Consider the following 27,561-nt stretch of genomic DNA (forward strand, 5'->3'; position numbering starts at 1 on the left):
ATTCCCTCAGCCATTGTTATCTGACTTCTTATCATAGACCACAATGAAAGGAATTTCTCTTTCATTTGGTAACAATATCCAGGAGGTAAATCTAATAAAAGTTATCGCGATACAAATTAAGGACAGTCAACTTTGTCCTTTGGCATTGAAATTTTGGTGGATAAAACATGTAGGATTTATTGTTTTTAATTTGTTTATTTGTAGGATTTATTGCATACTCTCTCTCACATTATAGATGTTTAGTGTATATTTGTATTAATTGAAATGTGCATTTTCCCCATTTGTGGAAGCATCGTAATGCAATTTACTCTTACACATTAACCAAGTCTTTAGTCACATTTAGATATGACTATATATAAATGAATATGTAGAAGAATATATAATTATGTGCCATTCCATTCTTTGTTCTTAAAATGCTTGAGTTAACATTCTTTTATTTCTTCAAATTAATTACAGAATGGAAGTCAAATTAATGAGGTACATTTATTTCCAAATATTTGGGCCCAGACAGTATACTCATTAATTCTATTGTCTACCTTTGGAAGCAAAGCCTATCTTGTTTTGTTTTGTTTTGTTTTGTTTTTTGTTCTTAGCCATTGTGATCATCTAGGTTTATAGGTCTAGGATATAGTTTCCTCACAGAGAGAGACAGCAAATGTTGATAACTGGCCAACTAAACTCCATGTATTTACCAAGATATTATTTGAAAATATCTTGAAAATTACAGATGGAGACAAATACGCCTCAGATAATGAGAAAATTTTTTGCTTAACATTACTTGTTTAAACTTGTTATTTTGGGGCCCTCACAGTTGAGAAGGCTAGGTTTTTTGTTTCATTTGTTATTTGGTGGTTTGTGATGGATATAAAAAGTGCGTAATCTGTAAAAACCTGAAATTTTCAGAATATTGCCTCTTCTGAAAAAATGAATACTAATTATTTACCTAGCATTGGAAACTGCAGAATCCTAAAGAGAACACTCTGGGTTGAAGAAGTATTCTTGTTGCTTTATACTATAGTCAATGGGCATGTCATCAAGTTGAACCACATAATAGAGCAATTCCTGTCAATTACTGATTATTTAAAGCTCCTAGCTTTTCCTTTTGCTTACATCAAGAATGGCCAACCTTAGTCCTATGTAGATGGTGATGTCCTTCCAACATGCTATAACTCTGTTTTATATTACTTCAAATTCCTTGGCATAGCCAAAATAACACAAAATACTTTATAATTAAGAACAACAGAGAACTTCCCAACCAATTTTAACATGAATTATGCATTTTAGCTATTAGTATAGTATTAAACTTATTGTAAAATGTCATTGCCATTGTAGTTTGCGTGTTTTGTTCCTCCACAGTGCTGGGAAGTTGTTCCATTTTTGGGTGTTTAGTAGACAAAGCCAACTTAGTATTATTCGAGTTTCATGTTTCACTGCTTCTTTATGCCCCTGCACACTGTTGAGAATATCAAATTTGTTAGAAGTTCGTTTGGCTGATTTGGAGTACTGCATTGTCTTGGGTAGATGCAGGTTATTCTTATAGCTTAAATTTTATGACACAAAAAATAAAATCCCTTGCCATGTTTATTACGTCCAGTTTATAGGCAGTAAAAATAAGGCATTGTTATAGAGTGAAAATGCTATATTTAAAATACAACTATTGAACTTCCCTGGTGGCTCAGTGGTTAAGAATCCGCCTGCCAATGCAGGGGACACAGGTTCGAGCCCTGGTCCAGGAAGATCCACATGCCGCAGAGCAACTAAGCCCGTGCACCACAGCTACTGAGCCTGTGCGCTAAAGCCCGCAAGCCACAACTACTGAAGCTTGCGCACCTAGAGCCCGTGCTTCACAACAAGAGAAGCCACTGCAGTGAGAAGCCCATGCACCACAACAAAGAGTAGCCCCCGGTCGCTGCAACTAGAGAAAGCCCGCGTGCAGCAACGAAGACCCAATGCAGCCAAAACCAAATAAATAAATTTTAAAAAAGAAAATAAAATACATGTAGTTTACTACCTTGCACCAGAACTCAAATAAATACTTACCTGGTTTAGGTCAGTGGCAAGTTTATTGATTCACAACTTTGGAGGTTTGGGGAGAAATCAGTCTTCTACTAGTTATATTGTATTTGTTGTTGAATATAGAAAAAGTTTTACTTCACGTAACAGTATATGCTGATTTTGAAATTGAGTTCAGTGTTATAAAAACACAGATTTATCTACTATTTTGTTCAGCCGTCAAGATGATATTGTTAACTGGCATGAATACCTTGATTAGTAATTGATCCTTTAGAAATATTGCCTTTCCTTATATCCACGAAACCAGTGTAGCTAAACTGACTTCTCCTCTTACAGGTTTTTCTTCTGTCAATATATATACTATAAAAAGACATTTTGCAGTAGAATGTTTCCCATCATTTCCATAAACATGGCTACAGTCAGAATGTGAATGAGTTCTTCACTGGGCATTATTACCTTCCTTCCTATTTATCCCTCAAAAGGACATTTCACCCATATAACCTTGTTTCCAGTGAGCTGCTATCTTTATGTTATCATTGTAATCTTTTGGCAGAGGAGATACAAAGTAAAAAAGTTTGTTATGTTTACTTGTTTTCTCTAACATGTTAAAAAGTTTTCTCATTAAAAGAATTTACGCATTTAAATGGCCTTTCTGAATTGACAGCTATCAATGAATGATTATAATATTACAAAGTAAGAATGACACTTTTAAAAGTCTTTAAGACTGTTCACTTTTAATGGCATGGTTGGGACCACCAATCTCAAAACTGTGACAGTATGTCCTATTTATAACGCTTCAAGAGAAGATGTTTCCACAGCCTCAGAAGATTTTATTCCAATTTTTAGCAATCTCTCTTATTAAAGCTTTCATCAAACAGGTTTTTTCAGTAGATATGGTGAGAAAATGGATCATAATCCAATACAATGTCATACAGGCAGAATATAACTTTTCTTTAACCTAAATAAATATTGATTCAATGTTTTTCATTATTATCGTGTGATTTTATCTCCATTTTTTATGTTATCCTAGTTTTGTAATGTGTCCTGACATGAAGTTCTTTCTTCCCAAAGTTTTTTAATTTTTAAAAATTTTACCTATGTGTAAATGCTTTATATAATGCATGAAAAACTGAAAATTTCTCATCAGAAATCAGTACTAATTTTTGAAAATCCTAACAGCCAAAAATATGTATTCTATCAAAGGAAAAGTAGATTTTTAAAAAATAAGCTTTCTCTCTAGTCTTTGTACTTACAAAGAGAAAAAATCTTTAGTGTATAGGCCTTTTATGTGCACAGTATAGTTGTTAATTAAAATCTTAGAATAAGATATGTAAAAGGTGACTTTTGAAAAGTCAGTTCTTTGTGTCTGAGGTGGGAAGTTGCAGGAAGGGAGTCAGCTCGCTTGAATCATGAAAGAGTATTCTTGAGCCTGTGCTATGAGTGGTCACCAAACCTATATGGATATTCAAAGTACTTGGGTTGCTTTCTAAAATACAGATATCTGGGCCCCATTGTGAGTCTGATGAGTCAGTATCTCTGGGGTGAAGCTTGAAATAATGTATTATTAATAAGTTCTCTAGGCAGTTCTTCCTTATAGCCCAGTATTAGTCCTAGTCCTAGAGCCTTTAGGAAGTATTGTACAATCCTCAGCTTGCTCATGGGACCACAAGTGGGACTTGACTGGAAAGACTGAGATTTAAGTTTAAAAAAAAGGATTTAATTCTGAGACACTAACCTTAGGTGTGTAATGGCACGTTTAAACTCTTTTGGTAGCTCTTGCTTTATAAGCCTGAGAAAATCATGACCTGGAAGAAAAGGAACCCAGGCAAGTGGTGCTTTTTTAATTTTGTGCAGATTTTTTAATAACAGTTTTATTGATATATAGTTCACACACCCTATAGTTCACCCATATAAAGTATACAATTCAGAGGGACTTCCCTGGTGGTCCAGTGGTTAAGACTCCACGCTTCCAACGCAGGGAGCTCAGGTTTGATCCCTGGTCGGGGAGCTAAGATCCTGCAAGCCAAGTGGCCAAAAATAAATATACAATTCAGTTATTTTTAGTATATTCACAGATGTATGGAACCAAGACCACAGTCAATTTTAGAGCATTTTTGTCACCTCCAAAAGTAACACCTTTAGCTGTCACTCTCTTAAACCCCGTGCCCTCCTCAGCATAAGCAATCACTAATCTACTTCCTGCATTTATAGATTTGCCTGCTCTTAGACATTTTGTATAAATGTAATCTGTGGTCTTTTGTGACTCTTTCTCTGACCACACCAGTTGTTGAGCTCCATTAATTGCCAACACTCTGCTGTTTTCAGCAATGCCCTGTGGCATAAATTGCTTCATAGACTGGTCCATTCTGGCTCCTTTGAAGGACTAGCTTCCTGGGTTAATGTTTGAGATTTTTACTGTTCCCAGGAGTGTTCTTCCCAGCTGTCTCTTTTACTGTTTCTCTCTTGCAAGCTAGCCAGCCTACAGTAGAGCCTGTTGCTCCAGTGAATCTAACACTGTCCTCCCAACTGCCTTTGCCACCATCTCCCGCTATTTTGAGAGTGCCCTTAGGATTGAACTTTATACTCTGTTGCAAAAGAATTCAGTTCCTTTAGGGAGACCTTCAGCGGTCTCTGTTCTGTGGCCTATTTATCCCCAGGCAAAATCTCTGAGCCTAGTCATTGTGGGTGGGAACAATGTCAAGATTCTGAGTGACTCTAGCTGAGTGCTAGTGGAGGGAGGGTGCGCAGCAGCTCTAGGTCTCTCGGCTTGCCTCTTTCAGTGGATACTCCTGCCCCAGAAGCCAACGCAAGGGCAGTCAGGGCCCCCCAGTATTCTCGTGGCTACACCCCAGGTAAAGCCTTCCTCCCTTGAGGCGGCCTGGGCTCTGAAGAACGGAGCCCCCACCTTTTGGCTGCACTTGCCTGGAACTTAGCATCAGCTACAGATGAGAAGTGCTGACGCCCTGCCCTTCCTAGGAAGACAGCGGTCCAACTAGGAGCTGGGGGAGGGGGAGCCCTCTGTTCTTGGCTGTTCCAGTCTGGAGTTTCCATCTTGCTTAGCTGTGAGAGGGTAGGAATCAAGTGGATTTTGTTTCAAATACCACAGACTTCAGCTCTTCTGAGTTTTAATAGCTTTTCTTGAATATGTTTCTTCATTTGCTTGTATGAACCATTTCCAGAAGCTTTAAATGTGTTATTTTATGGTTTTTCAGCAGTTTCCTTGGGGAGCAGGTCTGAGGAGCTCCTCATGCCATCATGCTGAAAGCAGAGCCCTCAGGGAGATTATTTTTAAAATGATATCAGGTAACAAGGTGATAGTTAAGAAAGGAATTTGAGGTGTACACTATCTTCAATTATTATTAAACAGAAACCTAAAAAATTGCAATTTCTATGGTGCTTGCATATTCCTTAGTTTTACAAATATTTTGAAAATTCTCTTTTATCAGTATGGAAGAATGAGGAAAAGGAGTTTAATATTTGTCTACACTTAGGCCTTAGGCCAAAGTGAGAAATAGAACCTCTGTTGCCAAATGCAGAGGTGTCAGAGATGATGCTAGTGATGATATTACCTGTTACAGGAGCAGTTCTTTCTGGTTTATGTTTATTATCTCTAAGCCTCAACAGTAATCTTACAAGGTAAGAAAGAGCATATTTTTATACTTGAAGCTGCTGAGATTTAAAAGGTGTGCCCAAGGTCTCGACAGCTGAGATTCTAATTCATGTCTGTCTGACTTCAGAGTTTGTGCCTTGGGTGTTAATCCTGGATGTCTCAAAGTGAAAAGTCCCAAGAAAAAGAAAAAAAGATGTTAGTCTGATTTCTTCCTTGTATAAGCCTTAGGGGAGGGAATTGTTTTAAGGGTCTTTTCCTGGAATGAAAGATATTTAAACTGGAGCACACTGGGAAACTAGTCTTATGCGGAAAGCATCTTATGCTCAGTTACCTAGAAGCACAATTGGGAAATTTTGTCTCCAAAGTGAAATCTTTTAGTACATTACACTCTACAGTGTGGTGGCATTATTTGCTCCTTGAGATGAATGAAATGCCTTTTTTTTCTGATACATTTATTTCAAGAGCTTTTTGCGGTACACGGGCCTCTCACTGTTGTGGCCTCTCCCGTTGCGGAGCACAGGCTCCGGACGCGCAGGCTCAGCGGCCATGGCTCACGGGCCCAGCTGCTCCGCGGCATGTGGGATCTTCCTGGACCGGGGCACGAACCCGTGTCCCCTGCATCGGCAGGCGGACTCCCAACCACTGCGCCACCAGAGAAGCCCTCAAGAGCTTTATAATGGGTACACTAAGGTCTTTGAACATTCCTTATCCAGTTCAGCACTTAGCACAGTGCCTTGTGCATAAAAGAGGCTCAGTAACTGTTTTGAATGAGTAAACACAGATTCTTACTTAAACAAAACTAGGTGTTAAATAGTTACTTTTTCATATTTTGTCATTTATTCACCAATTCAGGTCATTTAGTAATTGTTAACTGAGTTTCTACCATGGGCTAGGCACTCTTCTAGGGGATGACTAGTGAAAAGAGACAAAAAAACCTTTTTCCACAAGAAAATTCACCCATAATGCTGAATTTGGAACGGGCTCTTTTTTGTTGTTTTGTGGTGGTGTTGTTGTTGTTGTTTTTAATTTGGGGCACACTGTGCATCATGTGGGATCTTAGCTCCCCGACCAGAGATTGAACCTGCACTGGTCCACTGGTCTGCCAGGGAAGTCCCTGGAATGGGCTCTTTTTTTCCCCCAGCTTTATTGAAGTATAGCTGACAAATAAAATTGTAAGATATTTAAAGATATCATTTATATCATATATATATATATATATCATATATATATATAAGATATTTAAAGATATCATTTTAAGATATCATGGTGATTTGAAATAAGAAATGGGCTTTTAAATATTAGTATAAGAAGAAAGGAATTAGTGTTAGTTGCATAAGTATTTTGTACTAGGTAAAAGTAATTTAGGCTTTTTGATTGTAAGCAACAGAACCAATTCAATTTAGCCTAAGCAAAAATAGTAGAATATACTGTATTACAAGAATGCAGAGATATCTGTGGAATCCATAGGTAGGAATGAAGCCTGGCTTCAGGAAGGAAAAGGCTTTGTTGCTGCTCGCATTCCCCTCTGTTTCAGTTCTTTTCTCTCTCTGCAGACTGACTTCCTTTCCTCCTTAACTCATATGGCAGACCATGGCTGTCCCACAGCCCTGAAGTTCTGTAGTTCATTTCCCGCCACCTGCAGAGACTAACTCATAGACTTTGGGTCTCACTTCCTCAGGTTTGGTCAAGTGTTCATTCAGCCTGACCCGGTGAGCTATAACCCAAGAATATAGAATCCCAGTACAAATATGACTACTTATGTATGATTCATGGGATTTGTGAATAGGCAGGCATCCAAAGGTATTGTCTACATATATACCACATAATTTTCACAGTACTTTACAAGGTTGGAAAATCTTTCTGATGAATTTGGAGCCTAGAAAGGTTGGATAACTCACCCATGATTATACAACACATAAGCTGTGCACCCAAAACCTAATTTTGTCTGACTCCAAAATCTTATCTTGTTACCATTAACTCTATACTTTCTTTCTTTCAAACAGTTATAACATTAGTTTCAGGTGTACAGAATAGTGATTTGATATTTTTATATGTTGCAAAATGATCACCACAGTAAGTCTAATAATTAACATCCATCACTACTTAGTAAATTTTTTTTCTTGTGGTGAGAACGTTTAAGATCTACTCTCAGCAACTCAAATGTACAATACAGTATTGTTAACCATAGCCACCATGCTGTACATTACGTCCCCAGGACTTATTTTAAAACTGGAAGTTTATACCTTTTGACCCCCTTTGCTCATTCCCTCCCCACTCCCACTCCCTCCCCTCTGGCAACCACACATCTGTTCTCTGTTATCTCTGAGTTGTTTTTTTTTTTAATATTTCACATATAAGTGAAATCATACAGTATGTGTTTCTCTGTCTAATTTATTTCACTTAGCATTATGTGCTCAAGCTCCATCCATGTTGTTGCAAGTGGCAAGATTTCATTCTTTTTATGGCTGAATAATATTCCATTGTGTGTGTGTGTGTGTGTGTGTGTGTGTGTGTGTGTGTATGTGTGTGTATTATATAAAATCACATTTTCCTCATCCATTCGTCCATTGAGGGACACTGAGGTTGCTTCCATGTCTTGGCTATTATAGATAATGCTGCAGTGAACAGTGAGGTGCACATATCTTTTCAAGTTAGTGTTTTCATTTCCGTTGGATAAATTCCCAGAACTGGAGTTGCTGGATCACATGGTAGCTCTGTTTTTAGTTTCCTGAGGAACCTCCATGCTGTTCTCCATAGTGGCTACACCAATTTACATTTCCACCAACAGTGGAAGGGTTCCCTTTTTCTCTACATCCTAGCTAACACTTATGTCTTTTTGATAATAACCACCCTGACAGGTGTGAGGTGATCTCATTGTGGTTTTGATGTACATTTCCCTGATGATTAGTGAAGTTGAGCAACTTTTCATGTGCCTGTTGGCCATTTGAATATCTTCTTTGGAAAAATGTCTATTTAAACTTGTACCCATTTTAAATTGGATTTTTTTTTTCAGCTCTTGAGTTGTATAAATTCTTTATATATTTTGGATATTAACCCCTTATCAGATACATTATTGGCAAATATTATCTACAATTCTGTAGGTTGCCTTTTCATTTTGTTGGTGGTTTCCTTTGCTGTGCAGAAGCTTTTTAGTTTGATATAGCACCCTCCCCTTTTTATATTTTTGATGCCACAGTTTATCTTGTCTATCCATTAACAAATTATTGTAGTTATAGTTCTACTACTTTTGCCTTTTAACCTTCATAGTAGCTTTATAAGTGATTAACCTACCACCTTTACAACATTGGATTATTCTGAATTTTACAATATATTTACCTTTACTAGTGAGATTTATACTTATCCTGTTACTAATTAGTACCCTTTTGTTTCAGCTTAAAGAGTCCCTTTAACATTTCTTGTGAGGCCAGTCTAGTGGTGATGAACTCCTTCAGCTGTTGCTTGTCTGGAAAACTTTTTATTTCTCCTTCAATTCTGAAGGACAACTTTCCAAGTGGAATGTTACTGGTTGGCAGTTCTTTCCCTCCCCTCCACCCCAGCACTTTGAATATATAGTGCCACATTCTTCTGGCCTGCAAAGTTTCTGCTGAAAAATCTGCTGGTAGCATCATGGGCTTTCCCTTGCATGTAATAAGTTGTTTTTCTCTTGCTGCTTGTAAGATTCTCTCTCTTTAACTGTTGACAGTTTCATTATAATGTGCCTTGCAGTGGGTCTGTTTGGATTCATCTTCTTTGGAACTCTTAGTTTCCTGGATCTGGTTGTCTGTTTCCTTCCCCAGGTTATGGAAGTTTTCAGCCATTACTTCACTTAAGTTCTCTGTCCCTTTCTCTCTTCTTGCTCCTCCTTCTGGAACCCCTATAATGTGAATGTTGGTCTGCCTAATGTCCCATAAGTCCCTCAGACTATCTTCAATCTTTTTTTCTTTTTACTGCTCTCATTGGCTGAGTTTCACTGCCCTGTCTTCAGATGTACTGATCCTTTGTTCTGCCTCATCTAGTCTGCTGTTAAACACCCCCTATTGTATTTTTCAGTTCAGTTATTGTATTCTTCAGCTCTGTGACTTCCATTTGGTACTATCTTATACTGTGTTGAAATTGTCACTTTGTTCTTGCTTTGTTCTCCTTACCTTGGTGAACATCTTTATGACCATTACTTTAAAGTGTTTATCTGGTAAACCACTTTTCTCTTTTATTAAGGTCTTTTTCTGTGGTTTTATCTTATTCTTAAATTTGGAACATATTCATTTTCCTTGACTCTCTGTGTTGGCTTCTATGTACTAGATAAAACAGCTATCTCGCCCAGTCTTGAACGAATGGATGGCCTCGTGTAGGAGATGAACTTTTCTTAACTAGTTTTTAAAAAGGTGTTGAGAGAAAAATATTAAATTTTATTAAAAGAATATAGTCTTCTTATTAATGATTTCTAAATGCCATTATCTTGTTAAGTATGCATGCTCTTTATTGATTGCTATTTCTTATGATAGTAGCACTATTATCTTACCTTTTATGTGTAGTTACATATGCTATTGCAAAAATAGTGTGCTTGTATTAATAAAATCATAACAGTTACTATGAAGCCTTTTGACTGTTCTCAGCAATAAACTTAAAGTGACTGACTTATACCTTGTTTCTAGATAATTGAAATATGTACAGTAAAATGACAATCAAAAGAATTCAGAGGAACTTGCTTTTTAAGATTTTTTTGGTTGTTTTTGTTGTTTGATTTAACTAGACACAATGAATTTAAGGTCCGTTGCATAAATCCTATTGTAATGTATAGGCAGGTTAGTAGACTAGTATATAAAAATTGGACATATTACCTTATTAGAAACTTTTCCAGTTTATAATCTAAGGATAAGTTTAGTTTCATTTGTGATATTTATGTTAAGGTTTATTTTGAAGACATGTAAATTACTTTCAAAAATATTGTATCATATTCCAGTGAGCAAGATTAAGAGGTACAAACTTGCAGTTACAAAATAAATGAGTCACAGGAGTGAAATGTACAGTGGGAGGAATATAGTCAGTAATATTGTAATAACTTTGTATGGTGGCAGATAATAACTAGATTTATCATGGTGATCATTCTGTCTTGTATAGAAATATCAGATCACTATGTCGTGCGCCTCAAATTAACATAGTGTTGTAGGTCAGTTATACTGCTAAACTACACACACACACACACACACACACACACACACACACACACACACACAGTGTCATATTTCAAAAAAGAGGTTTGTTTCTTTCCTAGGATTCTCTATTTATACTTCTCTTGGTGATTTTACCCAGTCTTATGGCTTTAAATATAATGTGTGTGCTCACTACTCCCTAATTTTTATCTCCAGGTCAAAGTGCTCCCCTTATCTTACAATTTGTATATCCAATTGCCTTCTCAATGTCACCACTTGATGTATTAGACATAACATGTTCAAAACTGAATTTCTTATTCCCCTAAGCCAAAAAATAATAAACCTGCTACACCTTCCATATTTCCCATAGCTATTAATGACAGATCTGCCCTTCCATTTGCTCTGTCTGGAAACCTTAAGACTTACTCTTGACTTCTCTTCTGCCTTACATTTTGTGAGCAAATCCTGTTTTCTTCAAAATATATCTAGCATCTGGCACCTTCTCCCGACCTCCACTGTTGTGCCACTGCTGTGCCACCCTAGTTCAAGCATCCTCATTCTTTATCTGGATTATTTCTTTCTGCTGCTACCCTTGCTTGCCCACAGTGTTTTCTCAGCAACCTGAGTGAGCTGTTAAACAAATATCAGATCACATCATATCTTCTTAGTACCCTTCAGTGGTTCCTCATTTTTTCCTGAGTTAAAAAATCAAAGTTTGTGGGCTTCCCTGGTGGCGCAGTGGTTGAGAGTCCGCCTGCCGATGCAGAGGACACAGGTTCGTGCCCCGGTCCGGGAAGATCCCACATGCCGCTGAGCGGCTGGGCCCGTGAGCCATGGCCACTGAGCCTGCGCATCCGGAGCCTGTGCTCCGCAACGGGAGAGGCCACAACAGTGAGAGGCCCGTGTATCGCAAAAAAAAAAAAAAAAAAAATCAAAGTTTATAACATTGGCTTAGAAGAACTTATGCAATCAATTCCCCACCTCGCCTTCCTTCTCTGACTTGATCTCTTACTCTTTTCTGTCATCCTGGCTCTCTTGCTTTTTCTCAAACAGAAAAGAAACCATCCGCCTCAGAGCCTTTGCACTGACTGAAACATACTCTCTAGATACCTATGGGACACAGTCTCTCACCTCCTTCAAGACTTTACTCAGCTGTCACCTTTTTCCATGAGCCCTTATTCTACCCCATTTGAGATTTTAACCCCCCTGCCTCACCACGCCCTATTTATTCTCCAAAGCACGAGGCAAGTCCCAGTGTGTGATGCTACGTAACTTATGTATTTATTATGTTTATTTTCTTTGCTCTTTTCCCTCCTAGTACAAGTTCCACAAGGACCAAGTGTTTTGACTGTTGTGTTCATTGGTGTACCATCCAGTGAACAGATAGTGCTTGGCTGTAATTTCTGCTAAATGAATGATTGTAGGAAGGAATGTGTTTGTGGAACTCTTGTATGGCGTGTGGGGCGGGGTGAGGTTGGTCGCTTGCTGTGTTTCTATGGTAAAACTGCTAACTTCAGTGGCTTTCAAAGCACTTCCTCCTAAACTGGGTTTGTGGAGTACATAGAATGCGCTGAGTCAGGCACGTTTGGCTTTCCTTCATTGGAGCTGTTTGTATATGCACCAAAAAATGGTTAGTGTTTCTGGATATTTACATCAAAATAAGAAATGAATTTAAAACCACTTTCAACTGCAAGAATGATTGTAATCAACACCTGTGGATTAGTAACTGAGACTTTAAAAAAATCGTTATTAAACAGGAAATTTAAAGAGAAATTGTAGACATTTAAAAATGATTTCGTTTTTAACTTCAGTAATCCCATTCGAAGCGTAGTAGAGATTCCCCTCACCTTGCTTTTTTCTTAAACTTTAGACATGTGCTTTTTCATACAATTTGGGATAGAGAAGTAATTAATCTTTTAGGTGAAATGTTATTGTCGGACAGCTACAGCACTCACACCTAGTATTATCCTATAAGTTGTACAGCATTTGGTCTTACTAGAATGTGTCTGTGAACTCTTTCTTCTATTAAAGGGCTACTTGATTAGTGCCTTTGAACCTAACCAACATAACACGTTAAGCTTAATGAATTTCCCCAATTCAATTTTCCTTCTTATGACAGACAGCAGTACTACCAGACATTTCTGGTTTATTCTGATGGAGATTACCTTTTTCTTCACTGATTTAAATTTAGTCTTACACAGTAATGTATTAGTCAGATTTATTAGCTACTTATTAGTCACGTTCAATATGATAAAAATAAAAACCACTATAATCTTCTAAAGAATTATATTACAGCATTGTGAAAATACCTCTCTTGGGTTCTGTTTTCACTGTTAAAATATGAGATTTAGAGTAGTTTATTTGTGGTGCCTTTCTTCTACAATTGTAATAAAATAAACAGTCACAAATCTTAAGAAAATTTAGGATGAATTCTGGATTCTAGCCGAATAATCTTGCCATGCCAGTAAGTATGAGTTTTTAGCTAGATAAATAAATCCCAACATATCATTCAATCAAATGGGTTTTGATTCAGTTACAAAGGAATTTCAATATCCAAAAATATATATTATCAGATAGCCCATGTGACTTTGTACTGTGGAATTGATCTTTGTGGAATGTAAAACAAGTTTTCCCTGGAAGAAAATGTACTTGTTATAGAGCTTGATTCATTTGTATCCAACTTTTGAGTAATTAAATATGGTATTTTTACAGAGTTTAGCAGACAAATGAAATTAAAAAGCAACAAGGTTGAATACTGTTACTGAGAAAACTGTTTTATATTTAGAGTCTTATCTCAACCCGTGGTGACAGCTATCCTCTCGTATTCCATCCAGAGATAATGTGAGGGAAAAAAAAAAACCTTCACAGTAGATTGTGTGCTATTTAGGTCATCAGCATTCTGAAGTATTTTCAGAGTTGAGACTAAATATAGACCTGAAGCAAAAAATAATGAAATTTCTTCTTTAGTCATGTTTATTGATCTTGTGGTTTAAAAGGGGAAAAGTTGATAGAAAAAAAAATCACTGATAAGTACAAGGTTTATGGCAAGTTCTTTGGTGTGTAGCTGAAAATCAGATTTATAAGCTGAAATGACCCAAGCACTCTTAAAATATCCTATATTCTGCTTTGGTATACTCAAGATTATCTCACAATAGTATCATGTCTGAATAATTTTATAATGGAATTAAGAGAGATTAGTTTATCTAAGTCCCATAATAGACCTTTGCCCTGAATTGAACATCATATTCACAGCTTGGAATACTATACACTGAGAGAGGTTGTTTAGCTGTTTCAAATGATAGAAAACAGGGATAGTCGTACGATCTTATTATCTTGTACCTTATTAATCATAAGAAAAAGGGTTTTTTTAAAGTATAGATTTGCTAATACACTCCCAATATATAAACAAAAGTCAATAAAATAAGAACTGTTTGTAATATAGTTGTTAAACAGCAACATTAGATTTAACATGTTTTACCCAGATTAAAAACTGTCTTGGTAAAGATGATATTTTCTCCTTCCTCCCTCCTCCCCTGCTTTGGAATTATCCACTCTAGAAGTAATATGCGTTGATTGAAAAGTGAAGGCATCATCTTCCAAGGGGTGAGGGAGGTCAGAACATCTAAAGTATTCAGAGCCAGTATTCCTGGTTACCTACCTGATTGCATTTTGCTTTAAGCATTAACATGCTTTGCAATTCTCTTTATTCTAGTCTATGCAAGGGAAGCTTTCTAAAGAAAAATTGACTACTCAAAAGATGATGGAAGAGCTGGAAAAGAAAGAAAGAAACCTTCAGAGATTAAGAACATTGCTTGATGTAAGTAAAAGAAATTCAGATAGCTTTCAAGGATGATTCAGTACCTACTTAAGTTAAAGCAAATGCCTATTTTGTACATATTCATAAATCACTTTTTAATTGAAGACTTGATTTGATGTGCCAGTTAATTAAATCCATTAGGTTTCTTACTAAAATTATAATCTAAAATACAAACTTTTATTTTTCTAATGTCTTAGAAACAATTGCACAAACTTAACTATAGCAAAGTCAAATGGTATACAGAGATTAGATCCTAAAGTCATCAAATGATGCATAAGTTGAATATAAACAAAATTACCCTTGAAAATCCTTAAGGGAAGGTGCAATGTAGACACTTCATCACTGGAACAGGTCACACTTTCTTCATTTAATTATGAGATGAAATACTTGGCTTGCATTTAAGGACATGTTATATAAAAAATGCTTATTTTAGTTTTTGAGTTGTCATCATGACATTTTCCTCTAAATACTTAGGAATGCATCTCCAAAACTTAGGGACAGTTTCCTATATAACCATTTCACCATTGTCACACCCAATAAGAATAATAATTTTCCTTGGCGTTTGATAATACCTAGTCTTATGAAAATTACCCCCTTCTTCCCCAAATGTTTTTTTTTTTAACATCTTTATTGGAGTATTATTGCTTTACAATGGTGTGTTAGTTTCCGCTGTATAACAAAGTAAATCAGCTATACATATACATATGTCCCCATATCCCCTCCCTCTTGCTCCCCAAGTGTTTTTTATAGTAGCTGTTGAAACCAGCATTCAAACAAGGACCGTGTGTTGTGTTTCATTTTGTCTTATAAACCTAAAGTTTCTTTCTTCTCCCTGAAGAAACTGGGCATTTTGTCTTACAGACTTGTAAACTTGTCACACCTAGTTTTGTCTGATCATTTCCTCATGGTGTGGTTTATCTTGTTCTCTCCCCCCTGTATTTCTTGTAAGCTAGGAGTTAAAGCTAAAGATATTAGATTCAGTGCAAACATTTTTTGGCACGAATACTTTGTAGGTATTGTTCACATCATCAAATTATATGTGTTTGTTTATCCCACTGTAAGTGTCACAGGTACCCATCTCACTGGGTTAAGGTGGTGACAGACTGATTCTTTCCATTGTAACATTGTAGCCTCTGTAGTCAGCAGTTAATGGGGTTGTTGATACTTAGGCAAGTGTGTGGATGTGCAGTTTGCCAGCAACCTTTCCCTTGATGGTTTTAGCTTACACCAGTGATCATTGTCTGAATCATTAGATGATTAAAACAACAGTAATTTTTTCTAATATCATTCCCTTTACATTTATTAGCTGGCATTTGTCTGTAAAAATTTGTATTTTCCTCATCAACCCAGGCTATTTGGCTTTTCTGAAATACAGTTCCAACTGGAAAGCTAGTTAAACTTACCTTTAAGTTTAACAGTTTTCAGGATGAGGAGTAAATGGTGATAATTTGGGGAAGAGGTGAGCGTAGCTTTTTCTGAGCATAATAAATCATGAGTTTGTACTGATACTTCCAATTCAAATTTAACAATTCAGAGTTGTTTGGCGTTTTTTTTTTTCCTTTGATTTTATATTTTTATTTCTTTTTCTCTTACACTGAAAAGTTTGGTTCCTGTCAACATTAATATAGTAACATATATACTTTTTTCCCAATGTACAAAAAATAGTTTCAGAGTAACTAAATCACTGTGGCTACTAACAATAAAACTGTAGGATGAGGTTTAAGTTTTCTTTGCAGTTCTTTTTGTTCTTGGGATACATATCATAGCAAAATATATACACAACCAAGGTACTTTTTATGTGAGATCATGAGAGACCCCCTAGAAACTGAGGCTGTTTGAATTCACGTTTCCTCTCTCAGGTTTACTCTAGGCCATCAGATGGCACCGTTTCCACTATTTAAATTCTTTTTCGCTCCCTTTTTATTTTTCCTGCTATATGTATGCAGTTAAATTTGGTTAATGGGCATGTAATATTCCACTGTTTTCTTTATAGAATTGGATGAGGGATTGTTAACCTTTATGGCTTTTGAGTACCTTTCCTCCGTTCTAACAACCAGATTTTTGTTCTCTTTATCCATTGCAGAACCAAAGACAAACAGAAGAGACCTGCTCTTTATTGGATCAGGGCCAGGAAGCAGACCAATCCAGGCAGCAGACCATTCTTTCCAAAAGGCCACTATTCGATTTGAGTGTGATTGATCAGCTGTTCAAGGAAATGTCCTATTGTTTGTTGGACTTGAAGGCATTGTGTAGTATTCTTAATCAGCGTGCTCAGGGCAAAGAGCCTAATCTTTCATTATTACTGGGAATCCGATGTAAGTGGCTAATGACTTGTTCTTACTGTATTGCTTAACAATTAGAAATGTGTTTTCATGAATCGGGAACTTCTGACTGCCTTTTCCCTATTTGTTTTTATCTCCTTTCGTACTTAGATTTATATATTTCTGAATCAATCTGTGGGTCTGAATACCTGTTCCTACTTCATTGCTAGAACTTGCCTCATTATGTTTATAGAAATGAGCAGGGTCGTAGTTGATATGGACTGCCACTCAGAAGAATGCCTATAAATGTGCCTGCTAGGAGATGTTTCCTATGCTGATTCTGTTAATATGTGACTGGAATGGTAGTTGGGTGTGATTTCCTGATTACTCTTCTAAAAGTAATGATTCTCTTTGCTTTCATGTGGCAGTTGTATTAAATTAATGACCCAGCCATCAGTCCACTGGTAAAGTATTTGAGAGAAGGTACTCGTAAGCTTTCTTACGTATGTTCTATGGCAACTGTCTAAAGTAAGTGCCAATGCTGTCACATGAGCCAGTTTTCATGGCCCATAGATCTGTTGCCCTTGTGATGCACACCTGCTGGCTTTGTCCCTTCCAATGTGACACCCACTCATTCTGCCTCAGTTCTGCCTTCCCGAACACATAATGGTGAGAACCACCACAAGAATATCCTAGTGTCTCTTCCCTTCTGTGCTAATTTTGCTGGAACACTCAACTTACATGGCTCTAAATTATTATAATATTGACATGTTGGTCTCTTTTTAATATGGAGGAAATGGACTTCAGTAAGGAGATATGAGTGGAGTAAGACCATAGTGTTTATGTACCAACATGTTTGTATTGAGTAATTGCCTAATAATATGGTTAATATGTGACTGAGTGGAGACTAGTTTTGTTTCCAGTTTCATCAAAAATATTCTGCCGTCTTGCCTCATAGTAGTTATTTTGGCAAACCAAATAATACTCTTTATCGAAGTATCTCACTTGTTAAATGAACCATGTAACTGTACTCAGAGATGTCAGCAGAATTTTCCCCTCCACTTCATAAATGTGAGAACACATATATGAGTGTGGGTATGTAAAAAACACTTTTTTAAAAATATTGAAGTATAAGTTGATTTACAGTGTTGTGTTTTAGTTTATGGTGTACAGAAAAGCAATACAGTTATACATATAAAATATTTATTCTTTTTCATTTTAGCTTATTATAAGACATTGAATATAGTTCCCAGGAAGACCTTATTGTTTATTTTATATATAGTAGTTTGTATCTGCTAATCCCAGACTCCTAGTTTATCCGCCTCCCCTTTTCCTCTCTGGTAATGAAAGGTCTGTCTTCTATGTCTGTGAGTCTGTTTCTGTTTCATAGATACATTCATTTGTGTCGTATTTTAGATTCCACATATAAGTGATATCATATGGTATTTGTCTTTCTCGTTCTGACTTACTTTGCATAGTATGATAATCTCTAGGTCCATCCATGTTGATGCAAGTGGCATTATTTCATTCTTTTTATGGCAGCTCTATTTTTGGCTTTATGAGGAACCTCCATACTGTTCTCCATAGTGGCTGTACCAACTTACATTCCCACCAACAGTGCAAGAGGGTTCCCTTTTCTCCACACCCTCTCCAGCATTTATTGTTTGTAGATTTTTTGATGATGGCCATTCTGACTGGTGTGAGGTTATACCTCATTGTGGTTTTGACTTGCATCTCTCTGGTAGTTAGCGACGTTGAGCATCTTTTCATGTGCCTGTTGGCCATCTGTGTGTCTTCTTTGGAGAATTGTCTATTTAGGTTTTCTGCCCATTTTTTGATTGGGTTGTTTCTTTTTGAAAGACACTTCAATGTTTAAGTATATTCACTCACTCAGGAAACATTTATCAGATGCCTTCTATGGTCCAAGCACTAAGGTGCTGATAATGCAGGTAAGTTGAATACAGCCCTTGCTCACACATTAACCAAAATATTACAGCATTGTGGTAAGTACTGTAATTGAAATGTGATCAGAGGGCAGTGGGAGCACAGGGGGAAAACCAACTAAATCTACCTGGGAAGGGCTGTGAAGGCTCCATGGAGTAGCTGGTGTTTGGCTTGAATCTTAAAGGAGGAGAGGTTTGCCAGGTGAACATGGGGTGTTTAGTTAGCAGTGATCTCTTGGAGCAAGAAATAAAAGCTCACACACAAAAGACTGGTTTTCTCCACCATTTTAGAGCTGGTCACCCCTCAGTTACTTTGTAACCTTCTACATCTGCACTGTCCTGTGTAGCATTTATTACTTTTTCAGTACCAGGATAAGAGCGTGCTCCTAATGTGAACAGAAGGGAGACTCAGCACCTCCCCCACACAGTGTACAGCCCTTCCAGTCTTCAAAGTCTAACCCCAGAGCCCTTACCTTATAGGCTGGCATTTGCAAATTTGACCAGCCAACTAATTTCTCAAAAACAATGGAGGTGTTTTGAACCTTTATCTCATCACACCATCAGTTATCTGTTGATACTGTTCACCCCACCCTTCTTAAATCTGGGCTACCATGGTTTCCATGACATCATTCTCTAGGCTCCACTTCTACTTTTATGACTGCTCAGCCTCAATCTGTGAAATTCTCCACCACTTAAATACTGGCGGTCGCCCAGGAAACTTTTCTTGTTGGTCTTTTTGTTTCTATTTACTTTCTCTGAGTAATCTTGTACATATCCACTTGTTTGCTGTTTTCTCTACACCTTTGACCCATACAGACATTCATCTCTCACTGCCTAGAATGTCCCTTTTGTCCTGATTGTACTCACCTGTATATTAGGACCAGCAGTTTCACAGGTATCACAGACTCAATATGTTTGAAACAGAACCTACTTTTCTTTCCTCCCTACCCTAAACCCGTTCCTCCTCTCAATAAGTAGAACCACTATCCACCTATCACCCCAACCCAGATTTTATCCTCCACCCTACTCGTTCCCCCATCTGTGTCCCGTGTCCAGTCCCTGGCCCCTTTCCAAGCTGATTGATAATCGAACTTCTTCATGTCTATGAGTCCCTTCCTACTTGTGACGTTTATTCCTGCTGCCACATCTCCACTGCACTGTTGCCTTAATTCAAGCTTTCGTAGCCCTTCGTCTGGACTGGTTTCTCTGCCAAGCCTTGTGCCCTCCCCACCCCAGTCCATCTTTACATTGCTGCCAGAGCCATCTGTCTAACCTGTGATTCTGATTTCCTAATACCCTCCCTGAGAATAGAGATAAAGGTGGCTCCCACCTGCCTCTCCAGCCTTGTTTCTTGGACCTCCCCTCTCTTAATTTGTGTTCTGCTATTTTAGAGCTGGTTTTCTTGGTATTTCTCAATTTCTGTCAGACTGTTTTGTTTTCTGCTTCTGTATACCTTTGTTCATTCTGCTTCCTTGTCCCATTCAGTGAACCTGTCCCCTCTCCAGTGAGGCCTTTTTTTTTCTCTTCTTTGTGCTAATGTAGCCTTTGTGTAGTGGCAGGTCACCTGTGGTACCTGACTGAATTTACCTGTTTGTGAAACTGTATGTAAATCATTAAGAATAAGCCACTGTATGCATTATTTTGCTGACCTCAGCACTCAGCATAGTGCCCAGATCATGATTCATGAACAGTAAAACAGTTCAATTAATGTTTGTTATAAATAACAAGTTATCTGACTCTTATGCCTCCAATTAATTAAAAGCTAGCTAACTCAGGGCCTTACCCTCAGTGATTCAGCCATTGGGCAACTAGCTATCAGCCTGATTCAGTTGTTTAGAATCATAGGGTCCCAACCCACACACACACACACACACACACACTCGATTGTTAATACTTTGCAATCTGTAAAAATATAAGATAATGCCCCTCACCACACAGTGATTTTCAGATTTTTGTTTCTAAGTTTGAAGAGAGCTGTTAGAGCATGTTCCTTTTTACTTTTGGAATATTGTCATCCATTAAACCTGTTGAATTTGTGTGTTATCACTGTATGAATTTAATGCATTTTAGTTAGCAAAATTTTAAAAGGACCAAGTAGATAAGATGCATTTACTATTGAGTGATGCATAATTTAAACCTGAGCCTGACTTGTATTCAGTATCCAGCATTATATTTACAATGATAATAAGCTGAAAATCCTAAAATGACTTTGTTCCCAAAAAATGTGAGATTTTCTCCATGTTTTATTTCCACAGCAATGAACTGTTCAGCTGAAGAGACTGAGAATGACCACAGCCCAGAAACACTCACTAAAAAACTGTCAGATGTATGCCAGTTACGGAGGGACATAGATGAATTACGGACCACGATATCAGACCGCTATGCTCAGGACATGGGAGACAACTGTGTAACCCAGTGACCAGTGTTGGTCCCACAGCAATAACGACCCATTGTTACATGCTGCTGTGCTAGGTTCTTCACATTTCTTTTAGGAGCCATGATAGAAACTTGCAAGTGACATACGACTTGCACATAAGTATTTTTTTCTGTGGATTTGTTCTGTTGGGGAGGAATTGGGATGTGAGGAAGTATCGAAGGGGCTTATCTAATCAGGAAAAAAATTAAATTACCATTTGAAAAATATGATAAAATGTATAAGAAAAAAATTTCTGTATTCTCAAACTACTGATTGTAGGACCAAGCTGTGAAGAGTGCCCTTCAGATAAAGGGATAGGATTTCTTTTAATCCTGTAGTTTTTTGTGTGTGTGTGTGTGTGTGTGTGTCTGTATGTGTGTGTGTTCACAAAATTATAAAGATTTCTAGGATCAAAGCAAAGCTTCTAAGAAAGGCACACACTGTATTCTTGTGCTGCTTCTTTGTTCATGGAGAAGCTTGTGTTGTACTTGGGGTTTTCAAGGGCTGGCTGAACGAGAGTTGCCACAGCAGGCAAGTGTTCAAATAGTAGTACAGCAGACGAAACCATCTGTGTTTGAACAATCCCTGTGCTGAGATGGTGAGGTTGTAGGGTTGGGTTGATTTTAGTACTGTAGATAGGTCAGCTGTTTTTCCAGAGTGCTTGTGAATTGCTGAAGAGATGTGAAATTTTGATGTGATGGTTTTCCCGTTAGCATTGTAATGTATGTATTACAAGGCAATTTAACGTAATCTGAACTAATTTTAACATGTCCCTTACTATTTACAACTTTTTGTTTATATATTTTATCTATCTATCTATATATCTATATATATATATCAATGTAAACAAAGCCATATATAATTAATGCAAACCTAAGGCCTCAGATCATTATTGTAAAAGAAAGATTAACAAAGTGACTCTGGAACAATAGCTTATTTATCCAAATTTCAAATGTTTACATTTTAACAGTTTTGTATCTGTTTTAAAGTTGAAACTACTTTAAGAAAAAAATCAACCTGTATTCTTTATATCTGAATTATCACTAGCATAAAACAAAATCTAAACCCAGGTGATATTGCAATTCCTTTTGTTAGGTAAAGTACATTAAAAACAGGGTTCTTCATAGAATACAAATTTGGCCAGGTTAGTTCTTCTTCTGGGGTACAGGATATCACTATGAAATGCAACTGACTTTTTTGTAGACATATAATCATTTAAGCTTCCAAATGAGTATTTCCCTGTCTTAACTGGTATTTTGGAAGGACTGTATATTCCATTGCCTTCAGAGCGTTTAAATGTACGTTCTTTTTAATGTACTTAGTTACGGCAGTCACTGTCCTTTACAAGTTGTTTTGATTTATCTCTTGATGCAACCCCAGGTCTCATTTAGGTCAAGACTAAATAACAGGTAGAAGGAATGAGGGATGTTAATCAAGCAGGAGAATATTGTTTGAGGCAAGAGCAGATCACATGTCTGTTTTCTTGCCGGGCTTATATACTGGTATAAAGGCTGCTCCTAGAAAAATATGCTCCTAAAGTTTTCAGCAGTGAAAACATATTTGGGATAAGGCCTTCAAGGAAACTACCCAGGAAGACATTCAGTTCAGAAATTGGCTTATATACAGCTCTCAATAGTTATTTTATAGTTATATTTCAACAATCAGTTATAATACATTGTAAGGACATCAGACTTTCCCTTCCATTCAGTGCCTGAGTCCTCCCTGCCCTTTTAAGCCTTAGGATCTGGGCACTAAGAAATCAGTGCATTGTAGTGATTCTGCATCCCAAGGTCCCTAACCTAATAAGGAAGGACTTAGTCACTAGCAAGAATTTGGCTTTCTCATGTGTTCTTTTGTTTTTGAATGTTGGTGGTTTGAAGACAATCAGGGAGTAGTAAATTTGTACCAAAAATCTGATGCAAAGAATTCTGCCTTATAAAAATTAAGATCTGTAAAAATGGCCCTTTACAGTAAAGTAGGTAATAGCATCTGAAATAGATAAACCACAAGTGTAGCACACAACACTTTTACATCCTCTTTGAATAGAATCCCCTCCCCCACACCCCAGCCTCCATAATTTTGAAAGTAAAGGTACCCTAAAATAATAGTGATAATGGGCAAATAATCACTGATTTGGGTCACTAGATTTTTAAATGTATATGTTTGGGGGGTTTATGGTTAGTATTGTTGTTTAAACAAACTTTTGATCGTTTGTTTTGATCACTGTAGATACTTTGTTTTCTGGCTTAGTTGGGATTAAGTAATTTATATTTTTAAAAAATAAGTTAGCTTTCTAAAACTTACAGAATTTGACTTAGTTCACGTATCTTGAGGTTAAAACAAATTTAACCTAGTAGAAAATTAACTAACTACTGCTGATGTATTTCAGTTTCCAAAATGTATGCTCCACATAAAAAGGGGATTTAAGATGTGATAGTGTAAGTATAACCCTGAAGTACAGAATGTAATCTCTTGGAGTCTGGGTTTTGAAAAGGGGCCTAGATAATAAGTAGACAGACTTGGAGGGAACTTGGGGGGAAATAAAACTAGTAGTATTCTAATTTGTCAGTATTTAATTTTGATTTTGATTTTTCAGAAAATTCCCCTTTCCCAAGACAACCTTTTGTGTTAGAATAGTAAGAATATCAGTATCTCATTAAAAACAAAGATTTTACTGTTAGGCTAGGTAAGATGGGCAAATAGAAACACTATAGTATCTTGTCCTAGTTTGAACTAGGATATTCTTGGAAGTTATTACAGTGATTGTATGTCTGAGGTGAAAATTAACCTAAGTTTTAAAGTAAATCTGTTTGAAATTTTGCTTAAGTATTGACTAGGTAAGCCATGCCTGAATTAAATAAATAAATACATAAGTGTGGCCCCTTTTTGTATTTGAAATAGGATTCGGTATTTAATGTTAACAGTATTTTATTTTAGTGGAATTTGTTTTTTGGTCATGGCAATTTATTAAACTGAATTAGACTTCTTCCAGTAGCCTGTTAGAGACAAGCTCAAGAGCTGGAAAGTGTTGCTAAAATGGATATTGTACATTTCTGACTCACTAATGAGCTTCTAAATTAATTCTGTCATAGCTCAAGACTTATTAATAGGATTCTCTTAGAGGGCATTTTTAAAGGAACTACTTTATTGGGAAAATGTTCTTTCAGTATCACTAATAGTTCATTGAATAATACAGTAGCTGAGAACTTGGACTATATTTTTACATCACACAGTTCAGCTCAGGCACATCTTCAGTTTGGATTATTGGCATTCTCTTATGCAGCTTTCTATCACTGTCGATATGTAATTACAGAAATAAGCAATTCTCATAACCATGCCCACTCAGACTGTGTCATTTGAAACTGCCAGTAGCTAGAGCTCTCAGAGCCAAAGTTAATTCATTTTGTTTCCATTTTTGACAGTTTTTTTTCCCAGTGTTCACAAAACATAAAATTTCTAGCTTCACCCCAAAATGTCATGGTGAAAATTGCTGCATGATAATGTTCTACATTTAATCATGAAGAGGGAAAGGTTTTGGATATTTGGATTTTTTTCTTTTTTAAAAGAAGTATTGAGTATATAAAGAATGTAGTTTCAAATCAATAAGTCATTAACAACACTGTTACAGCTGCATACAGAGAACCTTTTGTGCCTTTTTGCCTGCAGTAAGCATTCATTTCTATTTTACGTGAGCTGTAAGAATGTTGATGATTATTGCACCTTGTTCTTCTGTAAATAGACTTGATTAGGATTTTTTTTTCCCCTTTTTTTTAAAGCAAGGAGCAGTTTTTCGTTACTAGGTAGATACCTTAGTAAACATGAGGGGAGGTATCAGATATATGTCTTTGGAGCCCAGCCTTTTCCCTGTTTAGTGAGCAGGAAGCTCCTTTGGATTATAGTCATTTGTGTGTATATGTGTACATATATGTATAAATAGTTATTTAAATATGTAAACATAAAATTCAGCATCACATTGGTGTGATGACAAGAAGTAGTAAGGTGCTAGGTGGTTATATTAAAAGCACAGCAGAGTGTATAATCAGTCACTATGACTGGTGGTTTTTGTAAACTAGGTTCAGTTTTTGAACCACCCAGAATACCTCATGTGTAAATACAACGGTCATGACTTAATTGAAATACAGTTATTGTAAGAAGAATGTGAAGCCACTGGTTGGCTTATGCCTTCTGATCTATCATCCTTGCCTCTTTTTTTGTAAAGGGGTTGTTTTTTTGTTTTTGCTTTTTAATAGGGTTTACAGCTAGAATTTTGAATGCCAAAGTTCTATTTATTAAATAAAAGAAGTTTTCAATGTTAATGGCTAAGTATTTTTCCACTGGACTATTGTTTGTTGATGTTGGAATTTGTATTAACAGAGAAATAAATTTTTTTATAAAAGATTTATGTCTACCAAGTGCCTAATGTTATTATAAAAATGTATTTGAAATTTCAGACTCTCTGAATTCTCAATAAGAATATGCTGACTTGACTTTTTAAAGTTTTCTTTAAATACGCAAGAGAAAATCTTACTAGATCGGGGACACTTCTGCCTTCTACGTCTATCTTACAGTTTCTTTGCAGTCATCAAAAAGCTTTTTCTCAGGGCCTTCCCCTGAAGGGCACTGAGATTTTCTGATGGCAGGTGCTGTAAGTACAAGGGCATGTCTATGCATTTCAGCTCATAGCACAGCTCATCGCACTGTGTCTGTACTTTGAATTTCTAAGGTACTTATTTGAATCAAGTCTTCTTTCTACTTTTCCAACAGACAAATCAGATTTCAGTTTTTTATATTGCTGAAAGCTTGGGCTGGCAAGTTAAATCTTTTTTATTTTCTCCCTTCTAATCAGAGATTAAAACCTTAACTGAAACATATACAAATAAAACCTTGTTAGAAGGTTACTCTGCAGAGGCCTTGACATCTCAGCTTTGATGGCACCTGGGTCCTTGTTCTAAGTCATACGTGCCTTAGTGTCTCTAGCTGGTTAATATTTGGATTAGAAGCATCTGTTTCTAGTCCAGCTAACTTGGCATTGCTATCAGGAGTTTCAGATGAGGCATCTAATTCAGTTAACAGGAAGAAGAATCATGCATTACAGACCCCTTAGGTTGCAAGCAAATGACTTGGAAATAAAAACAGAATGGATAAAATCCTAGAGTATTTCCAAGGTGATTAATGAAGAGGTTTCGCCTTTATAATGAAAGATACGATTATTTTGATCTGGTTTAAAAAAAAGTGTCTTGATGGAGTCAGCAGAGGACTTACGGGGTACATCCCAGTGATTTTGCCAGTACTTAGAGCTTTTCTTTATGCCAGCTTTCCCAACCAACCAGAGTCATTCTATGTAGAAATGCAGAGGACTCAGTTAAAACGAGGGGTAGAATATGCTGTTAGTGATGGTGCAAAATGGCAGCGTGTGGATCCAGTAGAGCAAACCGTTTACAAATGAATGGCGCTCTAATATCATGTCAGTCAAGATGGTCTCCTTGATTTAGAGGAGATTCCAGTTTGAGGACTGAAATTGAGATAAAAGATTTCTTCAATGTTTAAATAAAACTGCTGCCCCTGACAAATTCGGCGCGATCACACACACACACACACACACACACACAAAACTTTCCATTTTAGCCAACCCGTTTTTACTTAAACAGTCTTGCCTCACGATCTCTATTGATTCCCTTATAATAGTTGTTTTAATTAAACATACACCTACCCTGTGACCCGGAAATTCCACTCTAGGTGTTTATTTGAGATAAACACTCATCTAAAAAGAGACTTGTAAATGAATGTTCACAGCAGTTTTATTCATAATAATCAAAAACTGGAAATAGCACAGGCATCTGTCAGTAAGGGTTCTCGGCCTCGAGTTGAAAAACAGCATTCTCTCACGACCTCGGGTTTTAATTGATTGTCGCTTATATGTCAATCCTTTGGGAAAATGGAGTAAAATTTAATAGACCACGAGGCAATGGAGCATCAGAATTGGAAAACAGACCTCCTTTCTACCAGAGGCACTTTTGTTTACACTTCCCTCTGGAGCATTTTCCTTTGTTATGCTGCCACCTGTGTTCCATGAGTCTCCACACTTGATGTGAAGCACTTGGTTTTACCCTTCTTGAAACAAATTTTTTATACCATTGTTTGGGTGCTGGTCACTCACCAGACTTTGAGCTCTTTTAGAGCAGGCACACTGTCTTATTAAACTTTGTCTTTAATGAGCAAGTAGGAAATACTAACCTCCAGAGATGTGCAAATACCTGTCCTTAGCCCCAGGAAGGAAGAACGATTTCCAAGAAGAAAAGAAGGATCTTTAAAGCGTAATTCATCCTAGGAGGGTGTGGTGCTTTTAATGGG

The 27,561-nt window shown here is 36.9% G+C and overlaps 1 protein-coding gene across 1 annotated transcript in view; it reads left to right on the top strand.

Moving 5' to 3' along the window:
* Positions 1–21,820, top strand: part of CEP85L (centrosomal protein 85 like) — a 151,133-nt gene extending 129,313 nt beyond the window's left edge. Inside the window, exons 11-13 of the mRNA XM_060030554.1 lie at positions 14,486–14,590; positions 16,674–16,905; positions 21,050–21,820. Of these exons, the coding sequence (XP_059886537.1) occupies positions 14,486–14,590; positions 16,674–16,905; positions 21,050–21,213 (501 nt within the window). The 3' untranslated portion in view covers positions 21,214–21,820. The remainder of the gene's footprint in view (positions 1–14,485; positions 14,591–16,673; positions 16,906–21,049) is intronic.
* The last annotated feature ends 5,741 nt before the right edge of the window (positions 21,821–27,561 follow it).

This window comes from Delphinus delphis, chromosome 14, assembly GCF_949987515.2.
Source record: "Delphinus delphis chromosome 14, mDelDel1.2, whole genome shotgun sequence".
Classification (NCBI taxonomy): domain Eukaryota; kingdom Metazoa; phylum Chordata; class Mammalia; order Artiodactyla; family Delphinidae; genus Delphinus; species Delphinus delphis.